This window comes from Tachyglossus aculeatus, chromosome 13, assembly GCF_015852505.1.
Source record: "Tachyglossus aculeatus isolate mTacAcu1 chromosome 13, mTacAcu1.pri, whole genome shotgun sequence".
NCBI lineage: Eukaryota > Metazoa > Chordata > Mammalia > Monotremata > Tachyglossidae > Tachyglossus > Tachyglossus aculeatus.
In genome coordinates, this window is record NC_052078.1 from 17,269,321 (window position 1) to 17,282,347 (window position 13,027).

General features: G+C 44.1%; 1 protein-coding gene across 4 annotated transcripts in view; it reads right to left on the reverse strand.

The window, feature by feature from the left end:
- Positions 1 to 657: 657 nt before the first annotated feature.
- Positions 658 to 13,027, reverse strand: part of LYZL1 (lysozyme like 1) — a 78,853-nt gene continuing 66,483 nt past the window's right edge. For all 4 annotated transcript variants that reach the window (XM_038755939.1, XM_038755940.1, XM_038755941.1 and 1 more), the window contains exons 2-5: positions 10,974 to 11,297; positions 9,880 to 10,038; positions 5,807 to 5,885; positions 658 to 908 (exon numbers count right to left, since the gene is read on the reverse strand). In XM_038755939.1, the coding sequence (XP_038611867.1) occupies positions 839 to 908; positions 5,807 to 5,885; positions 9,880 to 10,038; positions 10,974 to 11,127 (462 nt within the window). In that variant the 5' untranslated portion in view covers positions 11,128 to 11,297 and the 3' untranslated portion in view covers positions 658 to 838. The remainder of the gene's footprint in view (positions 909 to 5,806; positions 5,886 to 9,879; positions 10,039 to 10,973; positions 11,298 to 13,027) is intronic.

Genomic DNA, 13,027 nt, shown 5'->3' on the forward strand with positions numbered 1-13,027 from the left:
AACTTTTTTAGGGCCAAGGGCACGGTGCCATCTAGCTCCACATCACTCTATGCCAGTCTGGGACACCTTTTCGGTACTTCCAATGCTCCCTCGGCATCTAGGAGGGAGATGAAAATCCAGTCTCCTGAGTTCCCATTTCCTTTTTTTTAAATGGTATTTTTAAAAGTGATTTGCCCAAGGTCACATAGTGGAGAGCCAGGTTTAGAGCCCAGGTCCTTCAGACTCCCAGGCTTGTGCTTTATCTACTAGGCCACGCTACTTCTCAATTAAAATCCTTCTCCTTACAGTCCATGCTAATTGGTCTTACCTGCTTAAGTCCACCCAGGGATTTTTCTACATAAGAAATACTCTTCCACATTCTTCTTCTCTGAACTCCAATCCATGGGCTTGCCGAGTCAAGAGGATTGCAGGTTTTAGACCAAGGGAGTCAAGTCCGTTTCAGGACCAGCCTGAAACCCTGGTGCGTGGTCAGTGTTTTCCCAGATATTAATCTCATCAAGTGGAAACTTGAGAAGTGGAAATCAGTGAACCCTCCTTGGCCTGAGGGAGTGCTGGTCCATTCTTGATCCTGAAACCCAGTTCCCTGGATGGGATAGAAAAAGCCTTCACCCAGAATTAGCAGCATCACTGAAACAAATGGTCAAATTGTCACTGGGGTATTTTCACTAAAACTTTTATTTCATTCAAAATAGTTAGCTCCCATTTTTTTTGCAATTGTGGAAGGACATTCTAAGAGCTAATATTACCCAGTGGAAGAGACTTGGGAGGGAGATGGGACCTACGTTGACCAGCAGCCCCGAGGAGTTAATGTGGACAGGGTTGCTGGGCCTTCCCCGATTCAGTGGTCATCGCAGCCTTCTATCCACTCAGAGAGGTCCTTGTCTTCACAGTGAATCTTCCAGCTGTCCCTAGGTTGAGAAAAATAGGAAGAGAGAAGACGGCGTCATGGTGATTGTTCGGTCAAACCTGCTGTGTGACCCCAGGCAAGTCACTTCACTTCTCTGGGCCTCAGTTCCTGCATCTGTAAAGTGGAGATTGAATGCCTGTTCTCCCTCCTCCTTAGATTGTGAGTCCCATGTGAGACACAGACTGTATCCAACCTGATTATTTTGAATCTGCCACAGCACTTAGGATGCTGCTTAGCACATGGAAAGCGCTACGTAAATACCAGTTAATATAAGGACCCACTTTAACCTCAATCAGTCATATTTATTAAGCTCTTACTGTGGGCAGAGCACTGTACTAAGAGCTTGGAAGAGCAAATACGAGTTGGTAGATACTTTCCCTGCCCACAGTGAGCTTACAAGGGCAGAAGGCTGTGTATCCCACCCAATAAGCTGTGGGGGCAACTGTCCCATCACCCCTTGGAAGTGGCAACTGTGGTCAGACCCCAATCTGTGAGTTCCTAAAAGTGACTAACCCACCCAAACTATCTCTCAGTTTCCAAGGATTGAGCCCAAAGAAAAATGACTTATTTACTCATTTCACTGAGTTTGCTCCAATACCATCTTCCCTCTGGCTCTTTGACAGCCACCATGATGGTCAACAAATGTTCCCCTAATTCCTGCTGAATGGAGAGAGTGGGGCCAGCTGATGTGGTTGATGACTTTGGGGTCATATACGAATTGCTACCTCTTCTCCCACTTTTGACCAGGTTCTCCTTAATCCTAGAGTAGCAGCAGCAGCAGAAGTAGTAGTAGTAGAATTCCCACTAGACTGTAAATTCCTACGGGGCAGGGATCATGTCTACCAACTTCATTATATTCTCCCAAGCACTTATACAATGCTCTGCACACAGTAAGTGCTCAATAAATACCACTGACTGATAGTAATAGAAGTATTAGAGTAGCAGTAGTAATAGTAGTAGTAGTTATTGTGCTATGCACTGTATTAACTACTTAGGATGTTAAAAACAAAGATATAACATGTTCTCCGCCCACAAAGAACTTACACTCTTTGGAGGAGACAGATATAAAAATATTTACAAATGGAGTAGTCAAGATAAGTTGAATGTACAACTGAAAAATATCCAGCATTTAGAACAGTGCCCAGTGCTTAGAACAGTGCTTGGCAAATAGTAAGCGCTTTACAAATACCATCATTATTATGTGTTTAGAAGTGGGATGGGTGTGTAAATACGTTCACAAGTGCTAGAGATGCCTAATGAATTTAAATGACTTAGGATGCTGGGAATTAATCAGGGAAGCCTGGTTGGAAGAGGTGGAATTTTAGGAGGGCTTTGAATGTGGGAAAGGTTGTGGTCTGTTGGTTTTGAGGACAGAAAGGGGATGGGGTGGGAGATGGTGGGAGAATCAAGAGTGAGATAAAACTAGAAGATTGTCTTGGGAGGAATGAAGAGAGCAAACTCGGGGATAGTGGGTAAAGACAGCAGAAAGGGTAAGGAAGGGAGAGTTTGTTGAGAGTATTGAAGTTGAGGGTACGGAATGTTTTTTTCCTTTTGATGTAGAGAGACCCAGGGAGCTGGGGGAGGATGTTGAGTAGAGGAGAGATTTGGGTCAGGTGATGTTTCAAGATGATGCTTGCAGCAACATCTAGTATAGATTGGAGTGGGGAGAGCACCTGGAAGCTGGGAGACTAGCATCCAGCTGGCATAATAGTCTAGGAGTGAGATGAACAGAGTTTGTGCCAGGGTGGTGGCTGTTCAGGTAGAGAGGAAGAGGCAGATCTGGGAGATGCTGTGTTGGAAGAACTGGCAGGATTTGTCAGAAGATGATAACAATCATATTTTTAAGCACTTTCTACATGGCAAAGCATGGTGCTAAGTACTTAGTGCCAAGATTATCAGGTCAGGCATAGTCCCCTGTCCAATGTAAGACTCACAATCTAACATGGAGGGAGAACCAGTATCTTCCCCCTAATTTCCAGATGAGGAATCTGAGGTCAAGAGAAGTTATGTGACTTGCCCAAATTCACTCAGCTCTCCGAGACTGTGAGCAAGAAAAGTATGGGCCACAGTAAGAGGATGTGAGGCAAGTGAAGAGCTGGTGAGCAAATCTAAGGAATGGGCAGAGAAGCAGTAGGAGAACCAGGTTAGTACTGCGTATGCAAAACTAAGGCCAGAGAGTATTTAGAGGACGGAGTGGTCCCCACTGTCAAAAGCAGCTGAGACAGTGAGGAGGATCAGGATAAGGCCCTTTGGGAATGGCTATAAGGAGGTCATTGGTGACTTTTCAGTGCAGTTTCAGTGGAGTGAAGGGGTTGAGAGCCTGACTGTAGTGGGCTGAGAAGATTCTCCAGAGCAGGTCTCTAATCCCTGATCAAACCCTTTATCAATCAATCAATCAATCACTCAGTGTTACTTATTGAGGACTTACTGTATGGAAAGTAGTGTACTACGTACTTGGGAGAGTACAAGAGAGTAGTTAGAGACCATCCCTGCCCTCCTGGCCTTGAGAAGCTTATGTCCTGACTAAACTGAATTATAAGCAACAATCCTTTCTCTTTGTTTCATGCTTTTTAACATCAAGCTTTGCAGGGAACATTTACTTGGAAAATCCACTGATGTGAACTCTGGTGCTGGACTGATGCATTAAGGCAAGGCATGAGGTGTCTTTCTTTTTATAAGATAAATTTAAGTTCATTGAAGCAAAATCTCCAAAATGGACTTCCACCAGGAACCCAGAAAAAATACAATCAAAAGATGGAGCCTTTAGAATCTTCTTTGAGCAGTAGATGGTACTGGCTCAGTTCTGATGTTGGAAAAGTTTTTCCTAGTGACTTACCCCATAGCTGGAACACCCAGGCTATCCAAGGAAACCAGCTGATACACTCCAGTCTCGCTTTGCTCACAGGGTTGCCTTGAAGGACACTCATCACTAATAGGGGTCAGAGGGCCATCTTCTCTGAGGTTTCACTGAAACTCAATGTTGTCCCTCTTTTGCTACCTACCATGGCTGACTTGACTGTGAATAACTGTGAATGTGAATGTGACTGACTGTCTCCCCCTTTTAGACTGTAAGCCCACTGTTGGGTAGGGACTGTCTCTATATGTTGCCAATTTGTACTTCCCAAGCGCTTAGTACATTGCTCTGCACATAGTAAGTGCTCAATAAATACGATTGATGATGATGAATAAGGGAACGATGGATAAGCAATACTTAATAAGAGTATTTGATGAAGCAGCGGCTTAATAAACGTTCACTGTGTTTCCTGTTCAGTTGCTCATTTTCTCTTTCCCAGAAGTTCAAGCCATGTTCTCTGAAGTGTCTATCCTCTGGAGAAAACTTTTGATGTTGTGCTGCCTTTCTAATTCTCCAACCCTTTTCACGTCTCCTTTGAAACTACCTTTCTCTTTCCCTTTATTTTTCTTGATTAAACCTTGGCCAGCAGCGGGAAGCTATGCTTTCTTTGGCAAAATACACAAGGCTATTTCACTGGGTGTCATAAAAAGTGATGGCGAAATTTTAACATACCTACTATATTGTACCATTTCCCCATTTCCCACTCTTCATCCATCCTTGGAAACACTGGTGGAAGCCTATTTATACAAGTTCATATTAAAAATAAGGCCTCTGGATTACTACTTACTGATCTAATCTAAGCTTAATAAAATATTTGTGTTGGTCAGAAAACAAGGGGAGTCAACAGTGCAACCCGGAGCCTGTTATCAAGCCACTTTTAGCTTCGGTGGTCCTATCTGCATAGGGTAAAAATCTTCATACCATTATATTAAAAGATTGTTAAAAAGCACACCCTTTTCACTTAATCCAAAAGGGGACTAGCAAAAACTAAATTTGGTCATAATATTTTTGGATTAAGCTAAAGTCACTAAGTTTAGCCCAGGCTGACAGGGATTTCTGGTCCTGTGACAAGTCATCCTGCATGAATCTTGGTTGGCTGGGAAGTCCACTTGATTAACAGCTGTTGCCTATAGGATCTGGAACTCTGGGCTGCTCCTTTCCCTCCGACTGCCCCTCTAAACACCCTTCTTCCCTGAATGAGGCTTTGGCACAGGTGGGGTGGGAAGGCAGGAATGGAAGCAAGAAAACCCCACATGGGCCAGGTACTATGTTCAACCTGATTATCTTGTATCTATTCCAGTGCTTAGTATGGTGTTGACCACAGCAAGCACTTTACAAACACCACAATAGCTGTTACTATCATATCTGTCGCTGTACTCAGGGTTTCCAGGGTTGGCTCTGGAATGGGACCCCCAAAGACATTACATCCATTACTCCTTCAGGCATGACAACCTCCTAAATAATGGTGGCTGGTCACCGAGTTAGGGTTTCCCTGTGTGAATATGGATCACGGAATGTATCCTTTTAGACTGTGAGCCCACTGTTGGGTAGGGACTGTCTCTATATGTTGCCAATTTGTACTTCCCAAGCGCTTAGTACAGTGCTCTGCACACAGTAAGTGCTCAATAAATACGATTGATGATGATAATGATGATGTATTGTTCCATTAGTAAAAAAGAAGGAGTGTAGCCTAATGGACAGAACATGGAACTGGGAGTCAAGAGACCTGGGTTCTAGTCCCAGCTCTGATACCTGCCTACTGAGTGAACTTGGGCAAGTTCTCTGGGCCTCAGTTTCTTCATCTGTAAAATGGGGATAAAATTCTTGCTTTGCTTTTTTCCGTTCTCCCTCCCATTTAGACTATGTGGGACGGGGCCTGTGCCTGATATGTTTATACTGTAGCTACCCCAGTGCTTAGTACAATGCTTGGTACAAAATAAGCGTGTAATAAATACCACGGTTGTAAACAATCATTACAAATCTTTTCAGATATTTTTGGCCACTGAGTCTCATACTGAGCTGTCTCTTTCTGAGCTGCATCTTACCAGTAATCCATGCTCTCAGTCTCCTTCACGATTTTCTTAGCACACATTATGTCATCACTTATATCATCGTTTAGTAATTCTGAGGAGAGGAAAAAAGGGAAAATTATAAGTATTAATTGCTTCTTGAAGTCTTAAAACATTCTTGGAAAATTAAAATATTTGGTTGAAAACTGAAAAGACCTTTCAACTCCATTCTCCTTTCCTCAAAGACCGTGTCTAATCCATCATAATTATAAATATGTTAATTGGTCCATACCAATCAATCCTTCATATTTATTGAGTGCTTACTGAATGCAGAACACTGGACTAAAAGCTTGGGAAAGTACAATGGAATAAGTAGACATGATCCCTGCTTTCCAGAAGCTAAAGTGATGAATCCTAGAAGACAAGAGGCTGTCACTGAGGCAAGGACTGTGTCTAACTGGATTGTCTTGTATCTACCCCAGGGCTTAGTTAATGATCAATCAATCAATTGTATTTATTGAGCACTTACTGTGTGCAGAGCACTGTACTAAGCGCTTGGGAAGTACAAGTTGGCAACACATAGAGACAATCCCTACCCAACAGTGGGCTCACAGTCCAGAAGTCTAGAACAGTCTAGAACAAATGATGGCATTTGTTAAGCGCTTACTGTGTGCAAAGCACTGTTCTACGCACTGGGGAGGATACAAGGTGATCAGGTTGTCCCACGGGGGTGCTCACAATCTTGATCCCCCTTTTACAGATGAGGTAACTGAGGCACAGAGAAGTTAAGTGACTAGCCCAAAGTCACACAGCTGACAATTGGTGGAGCGGGGATTTGAACCCATGACCTCTGACTCCCAAGCCCGGGCTCTTTCCACTGAGCCACGCTGCTTCTCACGCTTGGCACACTGTAAACATTTTATAAATGCTATAATGATAGTAATAATAATAGTGATGCTTATTATTGGATTGTCAAAACACCAAGTTACCCTTAAAATATGTGTTAGTATAATGTATTTGCTAATCAGGGAAGGCTTCTTGGAGGAAGTGGGAATAAATCCTAAAGCTTGAAGGGATGGGGTTTGGTGAAGGGTGATGGAGAAGTGATGGGGTGGAGGCGGGAGTGGGAGCATAGTCTGAACCCCAGAAGTCGGGGGAAGAAGGGTTGGATAAGCAGAACAACGTATATGCTGGTTGGAGTCAGTAGGCCTGGTGGCGGACATTCAATTATGATAATATAATTATGGTATTTGTTAAGCACTTACTATGTGTCAAGCACTGTTCTAAGTGCTCCTTATGGGCAGGGACTGCATCTACTATGTTTCGCTGAACTTTCCCAAGCACTTAGTACAGTGCTCCACATACAGAAAATATGCTCAATAAATATCACTGGTTATTTGATTGGGCTAAATACAAGTTAATCACGTTGACATAGTCCTTGTCCCACACAGAGCTCACAGGATAAATACGAGGAAGAACAGATACTTAATTCCCATTTTACAGATGAGGAAATCAATCAGTCAGTGGTATTTATTGAGTGCTTACTAAGTGCAGAGCACCGAACTAAGCACTTGGGAGAGTACAATACACCAGAATTAGCGGATATAGTCCCCCCTCATAACAATCTTAGCGTCTCAAGGAAACTGAAGCCCAGAGAGGTTAAGTGACTTGCCTAGGTCCCACAGCAGGAAATTGTTGGAGCCATACTGCCTTGAAGACTCCAGACAGAAATCTACAAAGCTTCACATCCTTTCTCTAGTACTGTTCTGCAAAACAATTTGAAAACTCTGAGACATCCCTATGAGATTTTCTCCAAGTTTTCAAATTAATAAAGAGCAGTTGGGGATGGGAGCACAATGATTAGCACAATGAAGTGCCCACAAAGGGGCAGCAGCGGGTCACAAATGAGCCAGTGTAGTCTGTTTCGCAAGAGTTGATACAGAGAGTCTTCTCTGCTCAATTTACTTTTGTTAAAAGAAGAGTTTCTTCCTGCCGGAACTCTGTTGGGAAAAGCGCTGGGCAGAAGACTGTCTCTGTTCAGTTGAATAGCCACTAGAAATATTTCAGAAATAAGGAGTAATGGAAGATGTACAACCAATAGATACAGCTAGTTGCGGGTGGGGAATCCCACCCTTTACTACCCCTCATCCCCATTTCTTCCTTTCCCCCACCCACCATCGTCCCAACCATACACTCCTACTTTTCCCTGCCCTTTTTGCCTAAATTATTTCAACTCCTCCTGGCTCCAGAGCGAGATGGCCATCCAGAATGGATTCAGTGGCCACTAATTAGCTCATTCATCATGATCTATGACACTTATCACTATGACACTATGACACGATCACCTTGTAAATTCCCCAGCGCTTAGAACAGTGCTTTGCACATAGTAAGCGCTTAATAAATGCCAACATTATTATTATTATTATTACTTATTGAGTGCTTACTGTGTGCAGAGCACTGTACTAAGCGCTTGTAATCAGGTTGGATACAGTCTCTGTCCTGCATGGGTCACAGTCTAAACTGAAGGGAGGAGGACTGAACCCTCATTTTACAGATAAGGTAACTGCAGCGTAGAGAAGTAACTTGCCCAAGGTCACGCAGCAAAGTGGTGGAGCGGGATTAGAACCCGGGTCCTCTAACTTCCAAGCCTGTGATCTTTTATTAACCACGATTAGCTAGTCTTGTAGAGACAGAATCAGTGGCAGCTAAAACTCTCCCCTCTGTAGTCGAGACTTTGCTCTGCTGTCTGGATCATTTTTCCAATACGTTATTCTGCACACATCTCCAATAATGGTTGCCCACTATTCCTGTAGCAGAAACTCCTGACCATTGGTTTTTAGGATTCAATCAGATCATCCCTCCACACTTAGCCTTGCTCATCACCCTCTACATCACAGCTCACATGTTTCACTCCTCTCATTCTCTCAACCAACCTACACATGGTTCATTTTCATCTCTCACCTCTGACCTTTGGCTCATACCCTCCCTCCTACCTGACACTCCCTCCCTCCTACCTGACACTCCCTCCCCCTTGACCTCTGACAGACCACTGCTTTTCCCCTCTTCAAACCCTTCTGAAATCATACTTCCTCCAGGAAGACTTCCCTGATTAATCTCTTATCTTCCCCCCCACCCCCGCCCCATGTACAAATCTTTCTACTCTGTTGTTTTCCTCTACTTGTAAATTATTTTAATTCTGGTCTCCCTTGCTAAATTGTAAGCTCCTTGAGGGCACAGATCACATCTACTAATCCTATCGTACTATCCCAAGCGCTTAGTACACCACTCAATAAATGGATGATGGATGGATGGATGGATGGATGAGTGTCGGAATGTTTCTTCTAGGAAAAAATTAGTCTTTTTGAAGGACCAGAAATTCCTTTGCATTTTCCCTCTGGTAATTTATATGGAAGAGCTTTCTCTCTTTCTCTCTCTTCCTCCCTCTCTCTCTTCCTCCCTGCTTTGGTGAAAAGCCTTATCTTGCCCGAGGGGACACAGATCTGCTTTGCAAATATATCACACGCAAATAAGAAAGCTCATGAAGCCTAAGTTGACCATTTGTCTTGATTTAACAGGGACAGTCTTGGATTTTTTAAAGTTTATCAGTTCAACTAGTCAGCCTACTTTATACCAATCCTCAGCTGCTCTTGCTCATTTTAAATGCTTGGGTTTCCACATCTTGGCTGGAGAAACTCAGTACATTCTCAGTTTAGATCTCATGGCATTCTGTGTCTTGTAGAAAAGACTTCCCTGAATCCTGAGGGACTTTAATCCCCACTGACTCCTCCTGTCCCTTTCATGAGAGGAAGGGGGAAAGCACGCATGCTTGGAACTGGGTCTTGATTCCCCAGGTCTCTGCAAAAGGAATATGGCCAGTAGGGTTTTAATTCACTTTTTGGTGCCTAATGGGCAACATGGAAACTGCCTAGGGGGAGACTGGGCCTATTTCCCCACAAGAGGTCATCTCTAGTCCATGCTCCTGCCTCCCTAAAGGTCTGCACTGAAATCACCCCAGAACAAATAATTTTCTTTGGAGGGTTTGTTGGCTTCTCTTAAAACCACGAATGGATAGCAGCAGCCTAAGAATAGAAGTGCTAGCAAGGTTCTACCAGAGCAGGAAATGTGACAGCGGTTCTTCGATGGCTCCTCATCGTTCTTGCACCATATCCGGCTGTCGATCTGGAAGATGCCGTAAGCAGTGCTGCCATCTTCCAAAGTGTTCTGAGCTTCGGTGTCAAAACCACTTTCGTAATATGCCACACAGAGCCCTAATGTGGACAAAATTCAGACACATCAATTACAGGAGAGTTTGCACCTCCTCCCCCCCACAGAGGGGCCTCACAGGAAGCAGCATGGCCTAGTGGACAGAGCATAGGCCTGAGAGTCAGAAGGACCTGTGTTCCAGTCCCAACTCTTGTTACTTAACTTCTCTGTACCTCAGTTATCTCATCTGTAAAATGTGGATTAAGATTGTGATCCCATGTGGGACAAGGATTGTGTCCAACCTTATTAGCCTGAAATATCTCAGCGCTTAGCACAGCGCCTGGAGCATAGTAAGTGCTCAACAAATACCATAAAAAAGAATGGGAAGAGCAGAGGGAAGGCTTAGAATGCACTGCATTGGCAAAGAAGGAGGATGAATGCTGGAAAAGGGCCCAGAACAGAGGCAAGGGGATTGAGAAAGGCAGTGGATAATAATAATAATAATAATAATGGTATTTGTTAAGCTCTTGGATTTCAGTGGGTGCTCTCTAGATTGAGGCAGGAGGTGTTAAATTTGCCACTGCCACAATGGCCAATGCCATGGCTTGGGGACCATGTCATAGCCTGGACAGCTGCCACTCCAGGACACTCCATCTCTACATAGTCTGTTCTCAGTTTGCTCTATTTGACCCCTCCACCGTCCAGGGGGCAGAAATGGAAAAGGTTAGGCTTCTGGGAGATGGAATGTACAGCAAGAATCCATTCAGGACTCCATATTGGAAGACCTGAAGAGAGAGGATTTTGTGGGAAGAAAGGAGAGAGATAGAGACAGAGAGAGAGAGAATGGAAAGAAAAGACAGGCCAAGAAGGAAAAGGAGAAAGAGGTCAAGAAGGCTCTGAATGGACAGTGGCAGGAAAGCAGAAGAAAAGAGTGAAGAGGAAAGGGAGAGGGAAGAGAAGGGGAAGAAGCCACAGAAGATTACTTAGGAGGAAGTCTTACAATTTTCAAGGCCATAGCCCCTAAATTCGTCCATTCCGCTGTGCTCCAATCTCCGTGCCAGTTTGCAGCGGGAATAGATTTTAGCTTGATTGAATGTGATCAGGCAGTCAATCAGAAGCAGGAGGCCGAGGGCCTTCATCACCCTGCTAGACATCACCAGAGCCCACCCAAGACTGGGCCAATCACACCTGTTTCTGTCTGGGGATGACACAGCCACAGAAAAGGGCTTCGAATTCAGGCAGCCATTGTCATAGACGTTTTGAAGTCACGCTTCAGGAGCTCCACCTGGCCTGTCCTGGAGCTTCAACTGTGTCCAAGTGATCTCTGGGGAAAGAGCAATGGTTCAGTATGCACTATCCAGGGGAAATGAGACAGCGTCAATGTTGAAAACCAGATCTTTTACCTATTTCCACTCAACAAGCTGTAACGTCCCCTGGAGAGAGACCACTCATTTTTTTTATTCAGTTTCCTTAAGCACATCCCTTTCCCTCCCACTTTTCCAGCTGCAAACATTCCCCATACATTCTACTAAGAAGTGATAGCTATCTAAAGAGAATACCAGGTAAGAGTTGGGCAGGCACTGGAAACACTTGCAAACCTTTCTAAGGCTTCTTTTCCGACCCTTCTTTAGTCCAGGGATGGACTTTCCCTCAACCCTAGGGCTAGGTGGTCCAGACCCTGTGTTACTAGCTGCCAGAGTTGTAACACAACTCCAGTTACACAACTCCTGGGTGTCACACCTATCTTACCTCTCATTGTCTGCAGGGGATTTAGAACAAAAACAATTTTTTAAAAGAATTTCCAGCTCAGACAAGGAACTGTACCTCCCCACTTCTTTCCAGTCTTTGGTGTTACAGTGTTTCATTATTCCAGGCACATTTTCAGTAGAGACTTCCCACAATACAACTCAGTTATGTTTCTTGAAAATGTGGTTGTATCGTGGTGTGCGTATGCCCAAAGACTTACTTGTTATAAATTAGGGTCTGTTCTGGTACCTCCAGGAAGGCAGTATGAAATCCTTTTTGTGGCATTTACTGTCATGATAAAATTACTGTCTAATTTTTACTAAGGTAATTCAAAACATAGCATTGCAATATTAAATTGAGGGGATGTAATATGTTTGCCTTTTTGCAGGAGACTATAGAAACTGAAGCTTGTTTTGCTGGCTTTGATAGAGGCTTTTCAACTTTAGTGGGGTTGCCATCTCGGATAAAGGTAGAGGCAGTTCCATCTTTGAGAGAAGCTGTGCAGTTGCCATTTTGGAGAAGGGCAGTGGCCTGTCCTCTTTGAGAAGAGCTGCATGGTTGGAGGTCCTCTGGGGCAATGGCTTACCTTCCTCATTGTCTGAAGCCAGCTCCGACTGTGTTTGAGAACAGAGGTTGAGAGAGGAAGGGAACTCCAACCTGTCCATTTTGCTATTTGACATCAGCTCTGGTCCAGGGTTTGGAGGGGAAGTGAGCTGAAATTGTTGGCTCAAGTGAGAATTGGGGGATTACCAGTGGATTTCCATGCGACGTTCCCTTTCCCTTCTCCTCTTCTGAGGCCTGCACCCCAGAACCAGAGTTAATGGAAAGTTGGCTTCAGTACAGAGGGGACTTGGCTACCACCGAGCACTTGACGAGTCAGCAGGTGACTTGGGAAAGGGACTTAGGGCTGCCAGATTCTCCTGTATCAACCATTGGACCACACTGCCCACTGCCAGTGTTGGGTATGTTCCCATCAACTATCAGTAAGCTTTAGAAACTGGTTAAAATGTTTTGGTTTTGCTCTCTTTCCCTGGTGATGTTTCTCAAAAAAAGTTCTTAGGTTTTGCACAATTTCAAGGATACTGGATGCTCTTTCTCATTTTAAATTGTTTTAAAAGCTATAACTTCCTCTGTCTTTCCACACTTGCAACATGAGTATAATTGCTGAAGACATTTGGGAGGCAGGAATTTGGAAGCCTTTGTTTGACTTGAGCTGGAGGCTCAGGGCAAAAAGATTTGGAAATGAGGAGTTCTTTCCTAGAAAATCTACGTAGAGGGATTTCTCCAATAACACAGGGGATTGCGTTC